The sequence below is a fragment of the Grammomys surdaster genome, unplaced genomic scaffold (assembly GCF_004785775.1).
Source record: "Grammomys surdaster isolate TR1022 unplaced genomic scaffold, NIH_TR_1.0 62, whole genome shotgun sequence".
Lineage (NCBI taxonomy): Eukaryota > Metazoa > Chordata > Mammalia > Rodentia > Muridae > Grammomys > Grammomys surdaster.
Window position 1 is genome coordinate 458,779 of NW_021604564.1, and position 24,738 is coordinate 483,516.

Sequence of the window (24,738 nt, forward strand, 5' to 3'; positions counted from 1 at the left end):
TCTCTCTCTCTCTCTCTCTCTCTCTCTCTCTCTCTCTCTCTCTCTCTCGGGCTGAGGTTAAAGGCTTGCACCACCACACCAGGCCTATTTCTATTATTATTATGATTATTATTATTATTGTTATCATGGTCAGGGTCTCACTAGGCAGCATGGCCATCCTCTTGCTGCAGCCTTTCAAGAGCTAGGATGACAGGAGTGTGCCACTACACCCTGTTCATGCTAAACATCTTCAACTTTCTCATAGGTCATGACCCAGAGTCCCTACTGCAACCAAATCTATAGACCTGAGTTCAATTCCCAGGCTCCACATAGTGGAAGGAAAGAACTGATCCCCATGAGCTGTCCTAGATGTGCATACACTTGCCATGGAGCCCATCACCAAGGTAAATACATGTAAAAATAAAGGAAAAGAAAGAAAGAAAAGGTCCAGTCACTGTCCTCTTAAGGTCAAAGATTTCACTGTCCTCTTAAGGTCAAAGATTTCACTGTCCTCTTAAGTCAAAGATTAAAGGTATAGGCAACCTTCTACCCTCAACCTCTGACCTGTGTCTACTCAGCCTTCTCAACAATGGGCCATTTCTTTCTGCCTGCTATGCTGAGAGATCCTTTCTGAGCCCTGCCTATGTGTCCAAACTTCATGGGTGCACCGGGGCCTTGGCAGGCCTCAAAGAACCAACAGCCACAAACAAGGGCAAAACTGGGGTTCACACATGGCCTTCCCTGCCTCACACTGGGCTCTCTGCTGCCCCTGGGCCTTTGCAGGCTGTGTGTTCCCTGGATGCACTCCCATGGTTCTCCATCAGTCACCTGTGATTCTCATGCAGGCAGGCCCCAAAGCGGACACATGACCAACCCGCTGAAGCGATCACTGGGTGGGTGCTCATGCCAGTCCTCCCAGCATCCTCCCTGAGGTTGGTTGAATCACAGGCTTCCATTGCTGTGGAGGTGACAACCTCTATGTGGGAACTGTGGAGACTGTGTCAGAGGACTGAGGCAGGCCCAAGCTTATAGAAGCCCTGTTCTCTGTCTCTCCATTGGCTCTGCCACTGAGTCACATTCTCACTACTAGTTCAAAGTACCCATTTCTCCCATGCAAGGATGGAGTCAGATGACAGACAGAGGGGCTACTGAGATTTGAGCTTGGGCCTTCAACCCAAGCCCCTCCTTCCTGACTCACATGGGTTGGTTCTCAGGTATGGAATGATGTCCCTGGTCAGTGTCATTTTAAATCTACCTCAGAGCCAGTGTTTGGAACACCAAGCTTGACGGCTGGAGGCCAAGCCTTTTTCCCCACAAGAACAGAGGCCCCTTCTGAGGATCCAGGCTCTGTGTGACCGGTCCTCTATATGCCACCTGGGCCCGAGTCACTAAAGGTTCTCTCAGAGACGCTGAGGAAGGACTAGGTTGTTCTCTATGGGTCTCTTGGGCAATGCAGGGGGTTGGGCTAAGTCCCTGTCCTCCATACCAGGAGCTTCCCGACTGTGACAACCATTCTTGCCCTTGGACAAGCCACCTCAACCCTTCCAATGCCCTCACTTGGCTTTTTAGCAGGTTTGGGGTGTGGGTAGAAGAGCTGCAGTATGAGCCGGGTGCCTGGAGTGGCCCCAACAGTTACTTGTCTGCAAGACACAGCCAAGTGTTCCAAGAAGTCACAGACTTGAGAGCCATCCCACCTGCAAGAGTCCTGCTCTGGTTTCTGAGTTACTTTTTTATTAATTTTTTTTTGATCAGTGTGTGTGTGTGTGTGTGTGTGTGTGTGTGTGTGTGTGTGTGTAGCAGAAGGAGAGCAGGGAGAATGCCCAGGCTTCACCATGCATGGGGTGTGGGGAAGGCAAAGTGCTGCAGTTGATTCTTTCCTTCTGTCTCCAAATGGGCCCTAAAAATTGAACTCAGGTCATCAGGCTTGGCAGCAATCACCTCTCTCTACTAAATCCTACTGCTGTGCCTTTGAGCCACCTTTTGTGGACTCACCCAGGAGCCTGGGTCAGCAGCCCTGCTGTTCCCGCTCCCATCCCCTGCATGCCTGGGTACCTCACTTAGGTTCCGCTGGCGGAATTCAGAAATCCCTTGGACCAGCAGGTACAGCTTCTTCTTGGCCAGAATATGCTCCCGGCCCATGCATAGGGCCTGCATGAAGTAGGAGATGTGGCCGATCTTACTGTTGAAGGTGGACGGGAGCCTGGGAGGTAAGTTGAAATGGAAGTCAAAGGTGTGGCTGCCTGCCCTTAACCAATTATCTGTAAGTGAAACACACCAAGGCCATGTGTGAGAACCATCCAGAACCTTTGCTGATGAGACCTAACCACTAGCCACAACCCTATGTTTGTTGATTGACTGAGTAACAGATGAGGAAGCTGGACCCTCCTACTCTGCCTCCATTTCTGTGAACTTTTTTTCTTTTGTTTTCTTTTTTCTTTTTCTTTTTCAAGACAGGGTTTCTCTGTGTAGCCCTGGCTGCTGTACTTCCCAGGTGCTGGGATTAAAGGCGTGCGCCACCACCGCCTGGCTGTTTATTTGTTTCTGTACATGTGTGTGTGCATGCATGAGTGCACGTGACTGTGCTTCAACCTTGGCAGGAAGTGGCCTAACCTTCTGGCCATCCATACTACTTTTTTTGTTGTTGTTTTTCTTTTTTTTTTTTTTTTTAATTTTTGTTTTTTGAGACAGGGTTTCTCTGTGTAGCCCTGGCTGTCCTGGAACTCACTATTTAGAACAGGCTGGCTTCAAACTCACAGAGATCCTCCTGCTTCTGCTTCCCTTGGGCTGGGGTCAAAGGCTCCTGTGCCCACTGACCTGTTTATGACCTCCCCTCCCCTGCAGTGTCTGTAATGTTACTAACATTATCTATTGGATTTAGTGTTGTAAATTTAATACTTCACATACATTTGTAAAACAGTAGGTGTTCAATAAATGCCTGAGTAGCTGAGTGAGTCACAGGTTAAACTCTGTTTTTCTTTTCTAAAGATGAGTCTGCCTTCATGTTTGCCTGCACACCAGAAAAGGGCACCCAATCTCATTACAGATGGTCGTGAGCCACCATGTGGTTACTGGAATTGAACTCAGGATCTCTGGAAGAGCTGTCAGTGCTCCTAAAGGCTGAGCCATCTGTCCAGCTGCCCCCAACAACCCCCCCCCCGACCCCCCGTCTTCTGTCTCTCTCTGTTGTTGTTGTACTGTCTTTCAAGACGTGCTTGGCTGGCCTGAAACTCCTTGTGTAGGAAGACCTGCCTTCCTGATCTGACTGTCCTGTCTCTATCTCCAATGCTGAGTGACAGGGATGCACCATCATGCCTGGCTTACATGGTGCTTGGAATTGAACCCAGAGCTCAGGTCCCAAACTGTCAGGAATCCTCCTGCCTCACCCTCACTGACAGATGGACACATGGGCAAAATAGTCATGCATATGAAAATTAATATAAGATACTAACAACAAAACCTGGGAGGGGATGCACACTTTTAACCCCAGCACTCTCAAACGCAGAGGCAGGTAGATCTTTCAGCTTGAGGCTAACCTGGTCTTCAAAAAGAACAGCCAGGGCTACACAGAGAGATAATTTAAAAACAAAATACCAAAGTTGGAAATCCTTTGAACACCCACAAGAACCCAATGACACAATCTGGGAGGGGGACAGAACTCCCCGGGCAGTGCTCAGGGTGATGTAATGTCAGAGTTGTGATGGCTGGATTGTGAACTTTTGTCCCTAGTTCTCTGTCCTCCCCTCTTCTCCTATGACCTTCAAGTCACAATACCAGAGGGAGACATTCATGTAAGCTAATAAGAGTGACGACTTAGAGAGCCTCACACAGCCATTAGCAGGACTGAACACAGTACTTCCCAGGGATCTTTGGGGGTTCATTGTGAACGTCCCTGCCCAAACTGGTTCTCCACTCTTCACATCTTCATACTGGTTATTATTTAACATAACCTGCCTCTGCCTATCTCTAACTCACTCGAATGATACTCCTAAGAGATTGTTGATTGACTAGCAGATGTGTTTGCTTTCCCACCCCAGGCCGCATTCTTACCTTTTATTGGGAATGTTTTTGTCTTATGTACGTAATCTGCCTTATTATTGCAAATAACATCTCTACTATAATCACGGGTCTCTCCGATTTCTTCGTTCCACTCAACGTAACCCCTACCGACAAGCTCCACCTTCACGACGGGGTCCACAAGGGTGCTGTTGAGGGTGAGGACCACCTGCCCGTCTATGCTCGAGCCGGCCAGGTAGACCGCATCTTGGGGCAGCACTACCTCGATGGACTTCACCACAGACATGGGAGGTTGGGCGTGGGAGACACATCCTCCCCCTCCCCCAAGTATTACCCAGATCCCCCTGGGTTCCTCAGCTGTGGTGACCTCTGTGACATCGCTCCACCCAGTGTTCCAGGAAGGGGACAGGTGCTCTGCTAGCCCAGGCCTGAACTTCTTCTGTATCCAAGGATGACTCTAAACTCCTGATCCTCTTGCCTCATCTCCAGGACCACCCTCACCCCAGTCCTGATTCTAGCATTCTAGGACATTATAGCAAAGCAGAACCCTCCACTCTGGGCCTGGAGCTTCAGGCTTGTCACCACAGAAACTTAGGGGGCTGAGGCAGGAAGCTCAAAACAGTTCAAGGCCAGCCTGGGCAACTTTGTGTGACCCTTAAAGTAAAAGAACTTGTATGCTTGGGGGCTTATGCCTTTAACCTCAACACTTGTGAGGCAAGAGGACTGCTAAGTTTGGGGTCGGCCTGGGGTATGTAGTGAGTTTCAGGACACTAAAGCCTAAGCAAGATGTCCTGACGCTCCATGGGCACATCCTGTTCATTATGGTCTGTCTGTCTGTCTGTCTGTCTGGTCTTGTTCAATTGTTTCCATAAACAGTGACATCATGTTGCCTTGTTTTATTTTTTTTGTTGTTTTTTTTAAAAAAAGATTTGTTTATTGTAAATGAGTACACTGTAGCTGTCCTCAGACACACCAGAAAAGGGCATCAGATCCCATTACAGATGGTTCTAAGCCACCATGTGGTTGCTGGGAATTGAACTCAGGACCTCTGGAAGAGCAGTCAGTGCTCTTAACCACTGAGCCATCTCTCCAGCCCTCACCTTATTTAAATAAAAAATTATATATATGTTCGTTATGTGTGTGGGCACATGTATATGAAGGTTGAAACTCATAGAAGTCAGTTTTCTTCCACTATTTGTATTATGTCTGGTAATTGAGCCAGGTCTCCAGTCTTGGCAGTAAACACCTTTACCAGTGGAAGCTACCTTGTCCGCCCTGACTTTTAATGTTAATTCCTTTTGCTATATGCACTTTTGAGACAGGGTCTTATGTTTATGCAGCTCAAGCTAAAGACGGTGTTGGACGGCTGATCCTCCTGCCTCTACTTTTCAAGTGCTGGGGTGCCAGGAGGCCATGCCCATCTGGGAAATCCTTCCTCATCATACAAATCCCTGTTGTCCCAGATCTTGGAGATGAGAGGTGAGGGCCTGGACACCTTTGGGGCTCACAGAAAGATACATCTTAGGAGGGACAACCTTGTAAGAGCCCCACAAATGCTCTGAGTATAGTAGTTAGCCTAGAACTAGCAAGGCGGAGGCTCTGGAATTCTAAGACATCTCCAGCTACAGAGCAAGTTGGAGGGTAGCCTAGGCTATATGAGACTCTTTTTAAAAAGAAAAACACAGTTAAACAAAAATTGGAAATCTTTCTGCTTAAGGACTTCCAAGACCAACGCCCTTCACATGACCTCTGTCTTACTTGTCCCAGCCCAGGTGCTGCCTCCTGCCTTTCTACGCCAAGCCTTCTCTATACCTCATGTGTCCTTGGCTTCTCCAGCCGGAAGTGCCTCTGTCCCAGCCCCCACGTGGCCACTGGTCACGTCCGGCCTCATGACTTGTGGTTGTACCTGGAATTGTCCTCTATGTTTATTACTTTCTTCTCCATTGGTTTCTAGATCAGGACTTGCTATCCCAGAGATGGCAAGCGCTGGAGGGGAGGGTGTGCCTTGCAAGTGGTTGGACCCCCTAACTCTGGTTTCTCTGTCCACTAGTTACTGCACAGATAGCCAGCCAGAGTGCCCACTAGGAATGGTTAGAATGGAGCAGGCGGGGGTGGAGGGGGCAGGGAGGCCCTGCAGGCCTGGACAGCTTGCAGAAGGCGGGGTGGGGGTGGGGAAACCAGGCGGGAAAGAAGCCCTGTGGGTGGGTAATGTGAGAGCACACCGGTATCGCTCGCTCTGATTTTACACATTGAGCTCAGACCAGACATGGAGTGCAGGGTATCTGGTGGGGAGGCACACCTCAAGTTCCCCTACGGGATATGGATATAGATTCAGGGCTGCTTAGATTAAGAGGTCAAAGTTTGTCCAGCTGAGAGGGAATAGGCATGTAGTGGGGTCAGTAGTCTTTCTGGGAGGGGGGGTGTCCCTTCCTCCTCTCCCGGTATTGCTATGAGGTTTACATGGTGGAGGACCTAGGCCTCTTTGGTAAACTGGGCACAGCCGGCAGGGCAAGTCCGTGAAGTGTTGGGCGGAGTCGGGGGTGGGGTAGATCCTCGGTCGTGGGGACGCCCCACTTGCTTTCTCGCTTCCCGCCACAGCGCCAGCCAATCAGGAATCAAGAGCCCTCCCCACCCATTGGGGGTGGAAGTCTCCCGCAGCAGCCTGTGCACACTTCTAAAAAACGTCCTGAGTTTTCGCGGGAAAAAAACTCCTAGCAGCTGGAAGGAACCCGCGTTCTCGTGCTCACTTGGGTCTTCCGCCACTCACGCGGCTCCCTTCTGGGTCACCCATCGCAGTGCCAGGCGCTCCAGGGAGAGCAGAGTGCGGATCGCCGCCGCGAGAGAGGTGAGTGGAAGAGCGCGCTATATGCACACAGTGGCGGGCGGGGCACCACGCGAAACTGAAAGGAACCTTTCTCACGCGTGGCTGCGGGGACTTGCTTCAGGGGATTCTATGTCTTCTACGCTTAACCTCCTTACTGGCCAGTCGCATCACGTTGACGGCCCGGCTTAGCGGGGAGCTTTGCAAAACTTTCCCGCGCGTGGGGTGATATTTGCAGAGACCCATCGCCCACGCGTGGGTTCCACACCTTGTGTAAGAGAAATCTGAATTGTGTCCTCCACGCTGAGCCTCCCTCTCTGGCCCTGAGCACACGGTTACACCCGAAAACTTGGCAGAAGTTTCCCGCGCGTGGCTCCGGGCAGTGCAGAGCACCGCGCATGCGTGCTTCTGCATCCGTTGAGGGGTAACCTGAGGGGCATCCTCCACTCTGCACCTGGTTTTTTTATCCTCCCGGATGCCGCTAAAGTTCGCGGGAAATGCGTGGGGACCGGCGGGGGAGTGCACGCGGCTCCATGCCTGGAAGCTGACGCTCCGCGAGATTCAATTGTCGCGCCCGAGTCGGGTTTCGCGCGCCCTGGCGCCTCAGAGTACATCTGGGCCAATCGTGTGCGAGGAGGGCGGGGCATGTAACCCGGAGGAGCCAATCGGTAGCGGGCTCTCCGGGAAGGGCGGAACTTAAACGGCGGGGCTCAAGGGGTCTGGCCTGGGCGGCGGCGGTGGGTGTGGACGTGGGCTCAGTGCCTCCCGGGTTTTTAAAGCGCCTTTCGGAGAGGCCAGGGTCGGTGTCCCGGGGGGAAGTCAGGGCAGCCAGCTGTGGGTGAGGCTCAGGTGAGTTTATGGCCACGAGCGCGCGCGAGCGGGTGGCCCGACCCGGACCGTCGGTTGCCATGGCCACGGCGGGGGGGAATTGCTCTAAGCACGCGCGCAGGAGACTCGGGTCCGGAACTCAGGGGGAGTCCCGAGTGGTGTGTGTGTGGAGGCCCTGCCTTCTGTGATCGAGTTCGGGGTCCCGGGACTTTTGAGAGGTTCCAGTCCGCTTCGGAGTGGCGAGTTCTGGTTACGGGGACTTAAGACTGCCTGGAATGAATGAATGAACGGCTGAACGTATGAATGAATAGCTGCGGCCACTTTCACCCTGATCAGGGCCTTTCTCCCGCCATGGACGTTTTTTCCCTCCCCCTTTTTGGGTACGTGGTGGATGGTCTTGGATCACCCAGGATGTCTTGGCAGTCCACACCCAAGTGTCCCCACTCGCCTGTTATTAAAACGCTAAGTGCCTAATTTATGCCATCTGGTCCTCCCAAGGTGGGGTCTGGCCCCGTGTTGGGGGCCAGGGCTACAGAAGATTGGCCTTGGGAGTTGCTTCCTTTGCTCAATCAGATGTAAAGAAAGCTCCTGGGGTGAGGGTACTCCACTTCCCCTCCTCCTGGCAGGCCACACTGATTGGGGTCTCCCTCTGTCTCTCTCTAGTCCTCCAGTACTTCGGCATCATGTGGATCCAGGTTCGAACTATGGACGGGAAGGAGACCCACACCGTGAACTCTCTGTCCAGGTTGACCAAAGTGCAGGAGCTGAGGAAAAAGATTGAGGAGCTGTTCCACGTGGAACCCCAGCTGCAGAGACTCTTTTACAGGGGCAAACAGGTAAGGTGGCCGCGGGAGCCTTCATCTACCCAGCGCTTTGTTCCAAGCCTCCTGCCTCTCAAAACAACCAAGTAAGAGCCCCCCTCTCCAGTCGGTCCCGTCCCGTCCCGGATGCTGGGGAGGAGGAGGGGGTGAACAAAGGCAGGCCTCCTCAGCAGCCGGGCAGCTGGCCTCGCGCTTTGAAGCCTGGTACTTTTTATTATCTTTTAAACTCTCTTCTAAAAACTATTTTTCTTGAGGAAAAAGTTTGAAGTGGCCAACAGAGGGCCCAAGGAGGTTTTGGCTTAAAATTTGTTTAAACAGTTTTCACATGGCAAGTGTGAGAGGGGACCAGGTTTTTCTTTTGCGACCCACCCTGATTGCCTGCAGCTTGCTCCTGTGAGATAGTAACCTTCCTGGAGGGTCCGTTTTACTCACAGAACTGTGATTTATCTAGGCTTGTGGGGAAAATGGGGCCAGTGGTCCTTATGGAGGGGTAGCCCCGTGTTAACCTCTCCACTCCTCTCTCCAGCCACCGTTGCAGCCCAGCTGCCTGCACGTGGGATGTTTTATCCTCATCATCTAGCTGGGCTTTCTTTTGTTGGTGTCTAGATGTACTGAGAGTAGAACGTGCTGGCACTGGGGTCTCTGGTGTGAGACAAGTGCCTGCGAGGCCATTTGGAGCTGAGTGCACTGCAGCCAGCAGAGGAGGGTCCAAAGTAAATTTGCCAGGTTTTCATGGCCCATACCCGCCTTTGTGGTTGGGCAGGGCACTGCTGCCCTCTGGTGTTCAGGCCCCAGCGTTTGGTTCTTGTACCCCTCCCTGGCCCCAGGAAGGGCTGTGACTGGCCCTGTCTTCTGGATGGCAGTGGGAGTGCTGGTGTACCTGGGTATATGTGAGCAGTGTGTTGGACTGCCCTCCGTGGAGACTCATTTCCTTTTATACCCAGTGTATCTCCTGGGCACTGTGTGTAATGGGTCAAGTTCACAGAAGGTGGAAGGTGCGTAAGCGTTAGTGCCCATATGTCAGTGGCCTTACTCACTGCAAACATTCAGCTTTTAACCCTTGGCTTTCCACTGGCTGCCTGTGTCTTCTATCGGGTCACTGGGCTGACTTCTGGGACCATCTCAAAGGTGAGGATGCTTTCCCAGGTTTCCCCTGAACAGTGTCATTTGTCTTTATTGGGAGACAGGGTTTCATGTAGCCCAGGCTGGCCTTGAACTTAGATCTGCCTGCCTCTACCTAAAGGAATGAGCAATGTGTCCAGCCTCACAGTTTAACCTGTAGCAAACCTATAGCATACATTACTACCTGGTCCCTTTCATACCCCTCTCCATGCTGTAGCTCTGTTGGCTTTGTCAGGGATTAGGTGCTGGCTTCCAGTTTCTTTCCCAGCTGTTGGGGCTACTAGGAGACAGCAGGTCATGGGGAGAGAACAAGGGGCTGGAAGGTGGGAACAGGCAGAGAGCTGGAGAAAGCCTACTTCTGTGGTGGTTGATAGCAACAGAAACCATGCAAGTAGGCCATACTTACAAAAAGTTTTAGATGGTTCATGACTCACTGCCTTTCTCCTTTTCTCCTGTGGCCCAGATGCCTGGGTCCTTTGAGACTTGAGAACTGAAAGGACCTAGCTGGTGTCTGGAGTTGGTGTGCTGGCCCCTCCTTGCTTCTGAACAGGGTGGCAAGTAGGTGGGAGGGGACTCTGAGCAGAGTCCCTGCCAGGGCAGATGTGAGCTGTGTCTGGTAGACCCATGTTACTCTTGAAACTGCCTGTGAAAATAGCAGCAGTCTTCAGTGTGCTCAGTATGTGCAGGCTTTACTCTAAAGTTGCCAAGTTCTCTGGTCAGGGGCAACTTAACCTTTCATGTCCCTAGCATGGCTGGCTGCTGGCTGCTGCACATGGTGATGGATGTTAGGAGTCCAGCAGGGCCTGCCTTGCTGGCATCACCAAGTATCAGCCCAGGGCCCCCCAGGGTGATGTAGACTCAGGGTGTTCTGTTTCTATGTTGGGGTTCCCTGCTGTTAAGACAGTCTCTAGAAATCACCCAGGAGCCCCTTGGAATACTTCCTTCTCGACTTTCCCTGAAGCTGGTCTTATGGATGATTGACATGAGCCATGCTGACAGTATTGGTTAGATGCTTGTCTGGCATGCTTGAGTACCTGGGGAACCACAGCTGTCATTCCAGCCCTGGGTCAGTCTCCTTTACCTGTGGAGTTCAGAGTCAGCCTGGGCTACAGATAACCTGTTGCCCTCCTCCCTACCCCAGTGTGTCAGGAACAAAGTGGCTGGGCCCAAAGCCTATCTCAGGCTGTTCAGGAGGCTGAGACTGGATTGCAGGTTCAAGGCCAGCCTGGGCAGTCTTGTCTTGAAGTGTTACTTGTTGATTTTTATACTTCCTTGTTACTGTGTGTGCATGTTGTGTGTACGGGGTCAGAGGACTGTGGGAAGTTGGCACTCAGCAGGGCAAAAGCTCTCACCTGCTGAGCCATCTCACCAGCTGTTACTTACCTTGATAAAGGTCCCATGTAGCCCAGGCTGTAGTCAAATTCACTATGTAGCTTAGGATAACCCTGACCTTGTTTCTACTTGAGATGGAGTGACAGATTTGTGTAGTGCTGGGGATGGAGCCTGGGGTCCTGTGCACACTGGTGTGTAGGCAGTCCCTGCCCTGGGTTTTATTATTATTATTATTTTGGGTTTTTTTTTTTTTTTTTTTTTTTTTTTTTTTTTTGAGACAGGGTTTCTCTGTGTAGCCCTGGCTGTCCTGGAACTCACTCTGTAGACCAGGCTGGCCTCGAACTCAGAAATCCGCCTGTAGGTTTTATTCTCAATTTTAGAAATTAGCAGGAGTTGTGACTGAGTGCTGGATTTAGCTGTTGTTGTTGAGGTCATTGAGTGGGAGTTGAACATTTAGGTTCTTAGACTGTCCTGTCTTGTCCTGTCTTCTTGTGACAGATGGTCCCAAGGGTGACCAGAGTCTGGGCTCACATGCTTTCCTGAATTTCCTAACCAGCCATTTGGCAAGTGGGATATAGGTGGGGGCACTGCACCCACCTCTAGTCTTAGTCACATGCCATTGCAGGCTTCTACCTGCCTCCCTAGGGCCTTCTGGGGTAGTTCCAGAAGCCGTCCAGCTGGCCTTGTGAGTGAGGAGTTCTAGTTAGAACTGCCGAGTGAGTCTGCCCCAAGCCTGTTACAGCCACATCTTGCCCTGCATGTTGAGTGGAGGCTGCCCTTACCATCCCAGGCTGTGACCGTGGTTGGACAGCTTGGTGGGCTCCTTAGGGGGAGGGCCTGGGGGGCAGGGAGGCTTTTGTGGTTTGATTGCCTGCCCTGCTGGCCCTGCCTCCTGGCGGGTCCAGCACTAACCACCAGTTCTTGGGCCCAGTAGCTACCACAGTTTGCTTTGTATTTGAAAACTTTGGGCATATGTATGTGTCTGTGTGTGTCATATGCATAGGCATTGTATGCAGATAGCTGTCAGATGTCCTTAGTTGCTTTCTTAGCTGTGCTCCTGTTTCTGACTGAGTAATGTCTCCCTTTGCGGATGGCACACAACAGTATCTGTCCATCTGCAGAAGGACTGGGCTTTACTGTGGCCACTGCCTCATGTGCTTTCTCTCCGGTCCCCACTTCTGTCTTGGGATCCCCAAGTCTGGCGTGTGGTGCAAAGTCCTTGTGTTGGGTGACAGGTGTTGTGGAGTGTGGGTCCTGGCCTCCAATGTAAGCCTGCATCAGAGCTGTCATGGACTGGTGACCACATTGTCTCCTAAGCTGTTTGTTCCTACAGCAAGTCCTGTTCCTGCAAAGAGAGTTCCCTAACACAGAGTTCCCACAGAAAGACCCAGTCCCGTTCCTGAAGAGTCCTGTTCCCTCAGACAGGTTGCCATCCCCTCTACCCCCCAATCCTACTTCCACACCAGGAGTCCTTCCCTCCCCTTCCTGCAGTCCCAGTCCCCCACATCTGTCGTCAGGCTTGGTCAGGCCCGTTCTCGGGTTACCATTGGCTATGTGGGCTGCAAGCCTTTCTCTCATATGCCCTCAATAGTTTCCAAGGATGGGGGTGTTATTCACTGTAACCCTAAAACTTCCATTGGGACTGATAGTGTGTTACATATGGTTCTCTGGAGCAGCCATGAGGGCCCAGGCTTGGGACAGAGCTGGCCTGGTCTCTATTCTCCATCTACTCCTGCCGCATGCCAGGCCTTTGAGGAAGACAGTCTGTTACGGATTTCCCCACAGATGGAGGACGGTCACACACTCTTCGATTATGATGTGCGCCTCAATGACACAATCCAGCTGCTGGTGCGCCAGAGTCTGGCACTACCTCTCAGTACAAAAGAACGCGACTCGGAGCTCTCAGACTCTGACTCTGGCTATGGTGTGGGTCACAGTGAATCAGACAAGTCGTCCACGCATGGTGAAGGGGCAGCTGAAGGAGATGACAAGACTATATGGGAGGACACGGACCTGGGGCTGTACAAGGTGAGGTTCCCTGTGGCTGTGTGCACATGTAACGGTGGCTTTCTGGGTTTGCCCCCAACCCAGATTTATACTTTGCCAACTCTGGCAATGCCTGCCCATCACTGTACTGATAGCCGCGCAGGGTCTCTTGGGACTCCTTGGTGACTACACTATAGTTACTACTTGCAGGTGTTCCCTCTACAGTTGAAACTTCTGTTTGACAAACTGGAGGTTAAGCCTCCCTGAGAAACTGGTTGAGGTTGAAGAGTGCCCCATGAGAGCCACCTCTGCCCTCTGTGGCCACATCACTCTTGATCTGTCTGTTGTATCTGCTTTGTTGTATCTGCTTTGTGGCAGTACAGTGTCTCACCCAAGGATCTAGGGTTACATGGGAGCGTCCACTCTGGAGGGTATGGAGGCTTGGAATGTGCTCAGCACCTGGACTTGTGGTCACTACTTATTTGCTGTCAGTAAACCTCTATGGAGATTGTCATAGCCATCAGAGCAGAGGTCACCTGCAGAAGGTGTTTGTTGAGCTGTGTGTACAGAGTCTTACCCAGTGTCTACAATGCTGAGCTTTGCTGCCAGGTAGAGCATGGTGGTTCACACCCAACATCCCTTTACTCTGGAGGCAGCACGCTTGAGTGTGTGAGGCCAACCTGGGCTACAGAGTGAGACTTGTAGGCATAGCTGGGCACAGGCACACTTGTCTGGCATATGTGACCCTAAGTTCAATCACCAGGACTACCTAAGCCAAATGAAACCTCTGTGCCCACAACCCAAATCCTTGACCCTGGTTCTGCTCTGCTGCTGGGTCTCCTGAGCCTTCTTGCTTCCCATAGGTTAATGAGTACGTGGATGTGCGTGACAATGTCTTCGGTGCATGGTTTGAGGCCCAGGTGGTCCAGGTACAGAAGAGAGCCCTATCTGAGGATGAACCCTGTAGCTCCAGTGCCATTATGAGCCCAGAGGATGACATCATGTACCATGTCAAGTACGACGAGTGAGTGCCTTCCTAGTCTCCAGCCCAGGCCAGAGCCACTGCCCTTCACTTCCCAAGTGACTGTTTGTTGTCAGGGATCTGGGGTCTACCCTTGGCCATCCTCATCGCCCTGTTTAGACAAAGGGCCCTTCTCTAGGTTCCTAGTGCTAGGAGCTCAGCCATGAGCTGCCCTGCCTTGATCTCTTTCTGTTAAGTCTTGTGTGTGTGGAGATCTCTTGAGTGTCCTTGAGCCCAACCTTCACAGGAGAGTTTCCATGAGACCAGTATCCAATAGGCTGAGGAGGCCCCTGCACTTATGGCTTTGCTGAACTTCCCTCTCCCGGTTATTATATGCTGAGGTTTTGGCCTCAGCTCTTTACTGTCCATGGCCTGGATGGCCTGGATGGCTTGCCTGCCTGCCTAGGATGGTTCCCTCAAGATAGTAGATGGTACAGATCCCAGTAGCATAAGTTGACATCTCATTAGAGATTTCCATGTTCCAGCTCTGGGATCACATGTGGCCCCTGCTTATTGTTGTCGATAAAACTTTATTTAAATAGTCAGCCATTTTGTGTGGAAGTCCTTTACAGAGAGTGCTTGCTGAGCAGAGTTCTGTGATGGACCTGAAGTGAGTAAATCTGAGGTGGGTGGTATAGCTCACAGTTGCCCAGAGAGCAAGCGTTGCAATACGCAGGAGAGTGCTCTCTGTGGAGTAGTCAGCTCTGGTCTATCTGCCTCCACACATGGATGTGGAGGAACATTTTACTTGTCTCTGAACAGTTTGCTCAAGTCTGGTTCCCCAGGCCAACCGTGCTAGGCTGCCCTGACTTGGTATTTGTAGGCATATGGCCATCTCACCATCATGCCTGCTCTTGTCTGTGCTACATCCTTGCTTCTGTTTGTCACTTCTGTCATGAGAACCAAGAGCTGTCCTTACTCCCAGTGGGCCCACCTAGCTGCAAAAGCTTCACTTTCAAGTCGATGTCTCCCTAGGTGCTGGGATGGGGAGGAAGTCACTTTGGGAGGCCACATTTGTCCACATGTTCCACATACCTGGACCACCAGCTTAGACACTGGGGTCCCCCAGAATATGGCTCCCCATGCTACCACATCTCTGCCCCTTTGAAGGGACTGCGTGGTTGGCCTGGTAGGTCTGAGGTTGGGCTTTTGCTTGCAGCTATCCAGAGCATGGAGTGGACATTGTCAAAGCCAAGAATGTTCGTGCTCGTGCTCGAACTGTGATCCCGTGGGAGAACCTGGAGGTGGGTCAGGTGGTCATGGCCAACTACAATGTGGACTACCCCAGGAAACGAGGCTTCTGGTATGATGTTGAGATCTGTAGGAAGCGCCAAACCAGGACGGCACGTGAGCTCTACGGCAACATCAGGCTCTTGTGAGTGACCTGCTTGGACAGGGACCCTGACAGCCTCCCTTATCCTCCCATCGGGCCCTCTCTGGGCTAGACTCACTCCAAGGCTCCCAGACTTAGCTTTCTGGATGCTTCTGTGTGTTTGTCCACGTTGTCCCCATGTTATGGGAGGGTGTGGGCTTGAATGGTTCTTGGAGGCCTGCCAGCTTACACTTAGCAGCCTTGTATATGCACAAGGGCAGTTGCCTCCTTTGGAGGGTACCAGATCTTGTTGTCTTGCTCAGGCTAACTTCAAACACCTGCCTCAGTGGGTAATGGTACTTGCTGTGCAAACATGAGGACCCGAGTTCAAATCCCTAGCACCCACATAAAAGCCACATGCAAAAGCTTGCACTGCTGTAGGGACATGGGAGCCAGGGGCAGAATTCCTAGACGTCCATGGCCAGCTAGCCTGGCAAATGCAGGCAGAAATCGAGACTGGACAGGTGAAGGGTGCTCTGACCTGTGTAGCGTAGGACTCCCCAGATTACGGGATGCACACATGTAGAAACCAAAGGGGAGGAACCCACCTGGGTGGAAGCCAGGCTCAGCCACATAGGGAGCTAAGGTTTTGCGATGTTTGCAGGAATGATTCTCAGCTCAACAACTGTCGGATCCTGTTTGTGGATGAGGTCTTTAAGATTGAGGTCTGTGGCGAGGGGAGCCCCCTGATGAGTAGCCCCTCGCAACGTGAGTCTTGGTCAGGCCCTGAGTGCACCTGGGTGGGGGTGGCAGTCCCAGGTGGCATTGTGGCCTGCTGCAGCCCCTCCTCCCCTCCGGAACACAGGGAAGAGTGGCCCGTCCTGCCAGTACTGCAAGGATGATGAGAACAAACTATGTCGCAAGTGCGCCTGCCATGTGTGTGGTGGGCGTGAGGCTCCTGAGAAACAGGTGCTGTGTGATGAGTGTGACATGGCCTTCCACCTGTACTGCCTGCAGCCACCGCTCACCTGTGTTCCCCCTGAGCCGGAGTGGTGAGTGACATACCTCTGGGTTCACCTGGCATGTAAGACAAGGCTGGGAGGTGGCTCAGCTTTGATGCACAATTCTGCTGTTCTGAGTTCAAATCCCAGCACTCACATCAAAAGCTGGGCTGTTACATGGCCCTTTGAGCCCAGTGCTGGGGGAAGCAATGACAGGAGTTTGGCTAGGACCTTCTGACTGCCAGCTCGGCTACAGGCTCAGTGAGAGGAAACTGTTAAGGGAGTGTGGCTCATGTCCCTCAGGTCTGCCACTATGTCCCCTTCCACTGTGTGACTGTGCACTTGGAGCTCCTGAGGCTCTCCTGCACAAGGGGGCTGCTGCACAAGGGGGCAGCACAAGCTGTCTGACCCTGTGCAGATGGGAAATCCGAGGCTCTGGCAGAGAAGGAAGGATATTGTCACATGGCCTATGCTCTTTCCCTTACTCAGCGTTGAGATTTGCTCGTTTTAAAGACAGGGTTTCTCCGTGTAGCCCTGGCTGTCCTGGAACTCACTGGTCTTGAACTAACGAGACCTACCTGTCAGCCTTACCAGTGCTGAGATTAAAGGCATATGCCACCACTGCCCAGCCTTTTGACTTTTAAAATTTTTATTTATTTTAATTTAAGTTTTATTTCATATGCATTGACATTTTACCTGAATGAGGTGTCAGATCCTCTGGAACTTTTGAGCTGCCATATGAGTGCTGGGAATTGAACCCTTGTCCTCTGGAATAACAGCCAGTGCTCTTAACCGCTAAGCCTAAAATTTGTTTTTATTGTTATACTTAATGTGTGTGCAAGTGAGTAGGGTACCCACAGAGGCCAGAAGTATCACATCCACCTGGAGCTGGAGTAACAGGTGACTGTCATCCCAATGATGCACATACTGGGGACTGTACCCCAGTCCTCTGCAGACGCAGCCAGTGTTACACCACTGCTCCAGCTCTGCCCTTGACGGTTGTGGAGGGGGGTGGAGGGGTTCTTTTTGAGACAGGGTCTGATTTTATAGTTCAGGCCTGCTCTGTGCTGTAACACTTGCTGGGAATATAGGAATGAGGGACTCTGCTTGGCTTTGAAGTTTTTCTTTCTTATAATGTAGCCCTCGCTGTTCTGGAACTCACTTTGTAGACTAGGCTGGCCTTGAATTCAGAGATCCACCTGCCTTTGCCTGCTGAGTGCTGGGATAAAAGGTGTGTGCCACCATGGGTCTCTGGGGTTCTTAAAGATTTTTTTGTTTTATTTTTGTTTTGTTTTGTGTTTGTGTGTGGGGACAGGTTGGGTACTTATTCTCTATCACGTAGGTCCTGGGGATTAAACTCAAGTAAGTCCTCAGGCTTGGTGACAAGCTGCTACCTGCTGAGCCCTCTCACTAGTTTTCTGCAGGCAGGGCTCTTAGCGGAAAACTAAGAGAACTCAGGGCCTGTAGGCATTCTGTAACAGTCGGGGTAGTCCAGCCTGGAGTTTAGCCATGTACCTCCAAGTGCACACGGCTGCACGTGGATGGTGGGGCACATCCATAGCTGCCCAGGGACCACATTCCTGATTTGACCAAGTAAGCTCTCATGACCTGGGTTCTGAACGGCCATGTCTGGGTTCTGTCTCTAGTGTCTGGGGGAAGGACACTATTCATCTTGCTCTTGGACACCAGGCCACATGCAGGTGACATTCTTGTCTTCCTAGGTACTGCCCCAGCTGTCGAACTGACTCCAGTGAGGTGGTACAAGCAGGGGAGAAGCTGAAGAAAAGCAAGAAGAAGGCAAAGATGGCGTCAGCCACTTCTTCCTCCAGGCGGGACTGGGGCAAGGTGAGGCACACACCTTCCTTCTTGTCCTGTCCCCATCCCCGTCCCCATCTCTCACATAACCCTTTCCACGTGGCAGGGCATGGCATGTGTTGGCCGCACCACAGAGTGTACCATTGTGCCCGCCAACCACTTCGGACCCATTCCTGGTGTCCCTGTGGGGACCATGTGGCGCTTCAGAGTCCAGGTACGCTGATCCTACAGGGTTCCAGACATTTCTCTACTGAGTTTGTGTCTCAGATGTGGCTGGGACAGGAAATGATAGCAAGTGAGGTTCAGGTGGGTGGCTGCTGGGACAGGGTTGCAGCATGACCCTAGACCTTAGTCACGGCTAGCTCCTTTATGGTGGCTATACTCAGCCATTGGGCCAGTGTGCTCTTGTCAGGGACTGATCCTGGGGTATGTGGGGGTCACAGTCCCCAGGAGATGTAGTGCGCATCTTGGTAATGTTCACAGGTCAGTGAGTCCGGTGTGCATCGGCCGCATGTGGCAGGCATCCACGGCCGGAGCAACGACGGTGCCTACTCGTTGGTGCTGGCTGGTGGCTATGAGGATGATGTGGTGAGCACTGTGCCCCCTCCCTCACTAAGACTTCCTCTGTCATGTTACCCAGCATGACTAATGCAAGGAACAGAATCGAGGCTGGCTCGGGTAGCATGTCGGGATTCTTTCTTTGTCATTCTGCCCAGTCTCCACACTGGTACCCACCCTCAGTGCTGGCCAGAGGTGCAAGGTCACACTCTCAACATGTCTTAGTCATTCCTCTCAGACCTAATAGTGTCCCCAGACAACAAGAACAGAGACACTCGTGGTTCATTTCTGTCAGAGAAAGAGATGTCACGAGGTGTTACCTAAAGCACAAAAATAAGCCTTGATTTTATAAGGAAAGAAATAACGGCTCTGAGGATGCCGCAGCTGAGTGTGGTAGGGTGGGGCAGCAGGAGCCGGCCTGGCTTTGTGGTCAGGGCTGCTGTGTTAGTGTGTGATGGCTGCTTAATTAGAAGGGAAGGTAGGAAATCACAGGGTGGGGCAGATATTCCACACCCATGGTTCAACCCTCCCTTCTCAGCAAAGGGGGCACCCCAAGTTCAGTAACCAGGTGCCACTGTCAACTACATCCACCTCCAGAACCTTGCTTCTTCCCTGTGCTGAGGCTCTATCTCATCAGGCATTGAACTTCCTTCATCTCAGCAGTTCCTGACACACACTGTCCTCCCTCACTGTGGGTCTGACAACTGGGGACTCCAGGGCATGGGACCCCATGCTGTGTGTTCCCAAGTCTGGCTCATGTTACTAAGCATTGTGCCTTCCAGTTCCCTCTGTGTTGGAACAGGACTCTGTGCCATTTCAAAGAGCTGCACTTGGTTTGTCTGTTATGAGGACACAGGGTGGCTGTGTGGCTCCTCTGGGCATCCATATCCCACTGCCCTTCAGGGTTCATACTCTGGTCCTCACCTTGTTGGGCAAGGTGTACTCACCCTTATGCTGAGGGCTCATGCAGCCATTCTTCTCCACTGCAGGACAATGGCAATTTCTTCACGTACACAGGGAGTGGTGGCCGAGACCTCTCTGGCAACAAGCGTACAGCGGGACAGTCCTCTGACCAGAAGCTCACTAATAACAATAGGTGTGTTGAAAGCATGGCCCCTGTGCCATGGGTATGACTGCTCTTGTGTGGCAGAGGGTGAAGGGGAAACAGGTTCCTTATTCACTCTTGCCCAAAGACGACCTGAGCTTGAGTTTTGAGACAGTGTGCCGTATCAGGCTGGTTTGGACTTCAGAGATCTACCTGCCTCTGCCTCTCAAGTGCAGAGGTTAAAGGTGATGGGCTCTAGACTCGTCTCATCTCAGGCTTATTCAAGCAGGCATCTTCCCTGAAGGCTACAGAAGGTGTTCTATTTTGTATGTATGAGTGTTTTGTCTAGATGTCTGTACACCACTTGTGTCTAGTATCAGGCCACAAGAGGCCTTCAAGTCCCATAGAGCTGGAGTAGCTACAGATAGTTGTGAGTTCCTGTGTTGGTGCTGGAAATTGAACCTGGGTCCTCTGCAAGGGCAGCTGGTGCTCTAACTGCTCAGCCATCTGTCCAGCCCCATGGCTGTGAATTCAGGCCAATGCTATCCACTCAGCTATGCCCCCAGCCCGAGGAATTGTCTCCAAGTCATGTTTCCATAGACAGTGATGTCTAATGCTGGGAAGAGGCTACGCCGCCTAGCCTTGTGCCTGTTCTCTCCCTGGGGAGAGCATTACCAGGAAATCTCTTTCTGGTTGTATACCTTGTTCAGACCTCTTCTGTTTCTTTCATGGTGGATCTGTGTCTCGTGGCCACAATCCCAGCCATGGGTAACACTTTCATCTCAGTTTGGGGGAGAGGTTCTGGGCAGGGTCCCCTGTGTTCTGATCTGCAGTCAGGGTACAGCTGGTTATTGTAACACATCTTCCAGGGCAGTGTCCACAGAGGCCAGGAGAGGGTGCTGGATCTCCTGGGTCTGGAGTCAGACAGTTGTGAGTTACCACATAGGTGCTGGGAATTGAACTGAATCCTTTGAGAGCAACCAGTGCTTTAGCCACGGTGCAGCCTCTGCAGTCCATTTTGGGAACATGTAGATCAGACAGTAGCCTTTGGCAGGTTCTGGCCTGTGCTAGAGATCTTATCTTGGTGTCTCGATGATGTGATCTCCATGGATCGATGAATGCCAGGGTATGCCTCTCCTGGGGAGACATGTTGTAAATTCTCATGTGTGTCCTGTCTCCCCAAAGGGCTCTGGCACTCAATTGCCACTCCCCAATCAATGAGAAAGGTGCTGAGGCTGAAGACTGGCGCCAGGGGAAGCCAGTCCGCGTGGTCCGAAACATGAAGGGTGGGAAACATAGCAAGTACGCCCCCGCAGAGGGCAACCGTTACGACGGTATCTACAAGGTGAGTGGTGAGCACCTGCCATGTCCTCCTGCCTGTGTCCCATGTCCTCATGCCCTGAGATCCCCATCCCACCCTGCACCAGCCACACTGTGCTGTCCACAGGTGGTAAAGTACTGGCCAGAGAGAGGAAAATCTGGCTTCCTCGTGTGGCGCTATCTCCTTCGACGAGATGACACGGAACCCGAGCCCTGGACCCGGGAGGGCAAGGACCGCACTCGTCAGTTGGGGCTCACTATGCAGGTGTGTCTTTGAAGGCCAGGGGTCAAGGAATTTGCAACTCTTTTGAACGTGCTGTCCATTATGGTGGGAGCTGGGATTGAGGGCGCAGCGCTTTTCTCTGCTTCCAAGCCCCAGGCTCTCCAAGGTTTCTATCTCCTCCAAGCCAGGTTAGGAATTATGATCCTTGCCCTCAGAAGGAGGGTTGTAAGTTCATGGCCAACCTGGGCTACATACATAGCAAGACCCTTTTGGCAAAACAGAAATGGGATTGGGCCTATGGCTCTGAGTAGAGCATTCCCCTTCCTGAAGCCTGTGTTTTATCTGCAGCACCACATAAATCAGGCATGATAGCGGTTCAAGACCAGCCTCCACAGTGAGGAGGCCAGCCTGGACTACACAGGATCCTGTCTTAAAGAAATTCCTAAGTGTGGAGAGAGTGATGGCTCTGTGGTTGAAAAGCATTGGCTGCTCCCACAGACAGTCTTAGTTCGGTTCCCAACATTCATAAGGCACCCAACAATGTCATGAGACCTGACAGCCTCTTCAGGCAGTGCACACACTTACTGCATACACATGCATGTAGGTAACACACCAATACACTAAAAGAATCAATCCAAAAAGGTTGAAGTCACAGGTGGATCTGGATATGCAGGTGACATATCTGATCAGCCACCCCTGTGGCTAATGTTGGCTTCTGCTCCTCTGACTCTTGATGAAAGCTAATGAAAGCATCAGCAGAAAGAAGCTACCAGAACTGACAGAACACAGGTAGTGGACATGGCAGCTAAGGATAGCAAACCCCCAAGAGCAGAGCTACCTTACCTTTTTGCAGCCAGAACATTAGTCACACTTTTATCCTGTTGGGGACATTTAAGGAACCTTTGTGGCCCAAAGGGTATGCTGGCATGTCCTCAGGATTTGTAGGTTGCAATGAGTGTGTCCGTAGCGCAGTGTACAGAAACTGGGGGTGTGTGCACAAGTGTTTGAGGAAGCAGGGTTGGGGCTAGGAGAGAGGGTCAGTGGTAGGACTAGTTTTTCTTTGTGTGGTTTTAAAAGGTCTCATTTTGTAACTGGCTGGCCTGTAACTTCTAACGGTCCCCTTGCTGCAGTCTCCCAGATCATAGGTGGGGCATCACCATACCTGGCTTCCTGGACCTCCAACTAGCCTTAAGGTTGCTATATATAGCTCAGGATAACCTTTGAACTCCTGACCCTCTCTTTACTTCTAGTGAAGGGTGACAGGAATGTGCTGCAAGTCCTGGCTTTATTTAGTTTTGGGTAAGAATCTTCCCACATAGTCTAGGTTGCCCTTAAAGGATTAATGACCTCTGAGTGCTAGGATCTCTTTGCTGCCACACTTGGCCTCCATTCCTGGACAGTAAGTCCTCTCAGGTGCCCAAGAGCTTGTTGGGTGATGATGCTGTGACTCTGCAGGATGGGTACTTAACTCTGCCTCCTATCCCTGTCCGTTCAGTACCCTGAAGGCTATTTGGAGGCCTTGGCTAACAAGGAGAAGAACAGGAAGCGCCCGGCCAAGGCCTTGGAGCAAGGACCCTCACCTTCCAAGATAGGCAAAAGCAAGCGGAAGTCCACAGGTGAGTGGCCACCTATTGGGATTTCGTGTCATCCTGTACATCCCACATGTCTGATGTGCTCACCAGCACTGCTGCACTCCCCACAGGCCCAGCTACCTCCAGCCCCCGTGTCTCTAAGAAGAGCAAGCTGGAGCCCTACACGCTGCCAGTGCAGCAGGCCAGCCTCATCAAGGAGGACAAGGGCAATGCCAAGCTGTGGGATGAGGTGCTAAGTTCTCTTCAGGATGGGCCGGTGAGCCACTGGGGTCCCATTGTTCTGTGGGCAAGCCGGGTCAAAGTCTATGTCTTACTGCAGCACTCCAGCGTCTCTACACATGACCCAACACCAAAACTGTTTTTAACATTAGCTAGCTTCTGGCACCCACCATCCCTCTTTCTTGATGGCTCTGACTCCAAGGACCTCCTGAGAGTGGGATCCTGCAGTTTTGTTTTTCTATGCTGACTGACAGCACTGAGGCTCACCTATGTTGGAGCGGATGTTTAGAATACACCTTTTCATGGCTGAGTAATATTCCTCTGCGTATACTGCTTTCTCCGGTGGTGGTCCATCTATCCATCAGGCTCATATGCTGTCTTAGGGTTTTACTACTGTGAACAGAGAGTTCTACATCTTCATCAGAAGGCATCTGGGAGAGTATTTGGCTTCCAGGCAGCTAGAATGAAGGTCTAAAAGCCCATGCCCACAGTGACACACATACTCCAAAAAGGCCACACTTCCTAATAGTGGCAGTCCTGGGTCCAAGCATATTCAATCAAACAACCACACGTGGGCTGCTGTGTGGCTGCGTACGTATTTCCTGTTGTGCCACTGTGGCTCTGGCGGTGTCTTTTTGCCCCTGCTTTGCTTGACTTAAGTGTGTCCCGGGAGTGAGACCCCTGTGTCATGTAAGCCCTATATATATGTGTTCATGAAGACCTCTTAAAGCAGGGTGTACCTGCCTTTAGCAAGGCTGTGTGACATGGTGAGGCCTTGCCATGGTGGCTGCTGTCTTGGTGAGGCCAGCTTCTGGGGCTCATTCAGGGTCAAATTGAATAAAGCCTCTACTGCTATGCACTTGAGTCAGACTCTGTATGTGCCTCAGGGCTGAAAGCTGAGGTCTGGGCTTGAGGGACTCGAAGACGTTGAGCCCTGCCCTGTCGTTGTCTTGTGTCTGATTTACACTGCAGTGTCCTCAGTCTTTGCTGAGGGTCAGATGGGTGTGGGAGGCTCCATTTCTTGGCTGGGGTGAGGATGATGGAAGTGGCCCTCTCACACCTGCCTTGCAGTACCAGATCTTCCTGAGCAAGGTGAAAGAGGCTTTCCAGTGCATCTGCTGCCAGGAGCTGGTGTTCCGGCCAGTCACCACCGTGTGTCAGCACAACGTTTGTAAGGTGAGGAGGTGGCTGGAAGGTGGGAGCATGGCTTGACCACCCTCTGTCTCAGCTGTGCCATTTATAGAGATCCCAGACCCCCATACTCTGTGGGGTGTTACCAGGGACTACCAAGAGGGAGCTCAGTGGGTGCTTGAGAGTCAGGAAGGAGTCCTGTGTGGCTATTCCCAGCTGTCCCCTCACCCTCCTCATGTCTCATGCAGGACTGTCTGGACAGGTCCTTCCGGGCCCAGGTGTTCAGCTGCCCAGCCTGTCGCTACGAGCTGGACCACAGCGCCCCAACCCTGGTGAACCAGCCCTTGCAGACCATTCTCAACCAGCTCTTCCCTGGCTATGGAAGTGGCCGGTGATGCCAAGACCCAGGCAGAGGCCCCATGGATCCAAGTTCATAGTGGGTTTAGCTCGAAGGTGTTCTCCTTCCACATCTGTCCCTGGCAACTCTTTTGCTCTGGTCACCAGTTAACCAGGCACCTATAGGAATCCCATGTTTTGGTTACCAGTTGGACTTCTGTTTTTCCTCTCTCTCTCTCTCTCTCTCTCTCTCTCTCTCTCT

The 24,738-nt window shown here is 51.9% G+C and overlaps 2 protein-coding genes across 4 annotated transcripts in view; one reads left to right on the forward strand and one right to left on the reverse strand.

Annotated features, from left to right (window-relative positions):
- Arrdc5 (arrestin domain containing 5) overlaps positions 1-4,316 on the reverse strand; it is a 5,758-nt gene extending 1,442 nt beyond the window's left edge. Inside the window, exons 1-2 of the mRNA XM_028765063.1 lie at positions 4,027-4,316; positions 2,032-2,237 (exon numbers count right to left, since the gene is read on the reverse strand). Coding sequence (XP_028620896.1) covers positions 2,032-2,237; positions 4,027-4,279 — 459 coding nt within the window. The 5' untranslated portion in view covers positions 4,280-4,316. The remainder of the gene's footprint in view (positions 1-2,031; positions 2,238-4,026) is intronic.
- A 2,357-nt stretch (positions 4,317-6,673) lies between these two features.
- The window catches only part of Uhrf1 (ubiquitin like with PHD and ring finger domains 1), a 19,132-nt gene continuing 1,067 nt past the window's right edge, over positions 6,674-24,738 (forward strand). The window contains exons 1-17 of one of the 3 annotated variants that reach the window (XM_028763443.1): positions 6,674-6,838; positions 8,306-8,478; positions 12,703-12,945; positions 13,767-13,927; positions 15,084-15,299; positions 15,901-16,004; positions 16,078-16,288; positions 17,959-18,082; positions 18,159-18,266; positions 18,536-18,640; positions 19,600-19,706; positions 20,841-21,000; positions 21,103-21,240; positions 22,694-22,814; positions 22,901-23,046; positions 24,081-24,185; positions 24,389-24,576. In XM_028763443.1, coding sequence (XP_028619276.1) covers positions 8,326-8,478; positions 12,703-12,945; positions 13,767-13,927; positions 15,084-15,299; positions 15,901-16,004; positions 16,078-16,288; positions 17,959-18,082; positions 18,159-18,266; positions 18,536-18,640; positions 19,600-19,706; positions 20,841-21,000; positions 21,103-21,240; positions 22,694-22,814; positions 22,901-23,046; positions 24,081-24,185; positions 24,389-24,535 — 2,349 coding nt within the window. In that variant the 5' untranslated portion in view covers positions 6,674-6,838; positions 8,306-8,325 and the 3' untranslated portion in view covers positions 24,536-24,576. Of the gene's footprint in view, positions 6,839-7,601; positions 7,664-8,305; positions 8,479-12,702; positions 12,946-13,766; positions 13,928-15,083; positions 15,300-15,900; positions 16,005-16,077; positions 16,289-17,958; positions 18,083-18,158; positions 18,267-18,535; positions 18,641-19,599; positions 19,707-20,840; positions 21,001-21,102; positions 21,241-22,693; positions 22,815-22,900; positions 23,047-24,080; positions 24,186-24,388; positions 24,733-24,738 lie in introns of those variants that run through there. The other 2 variants (XM_028763445.1, XM_028763439.1) reach the window with 2 other exon arrangements.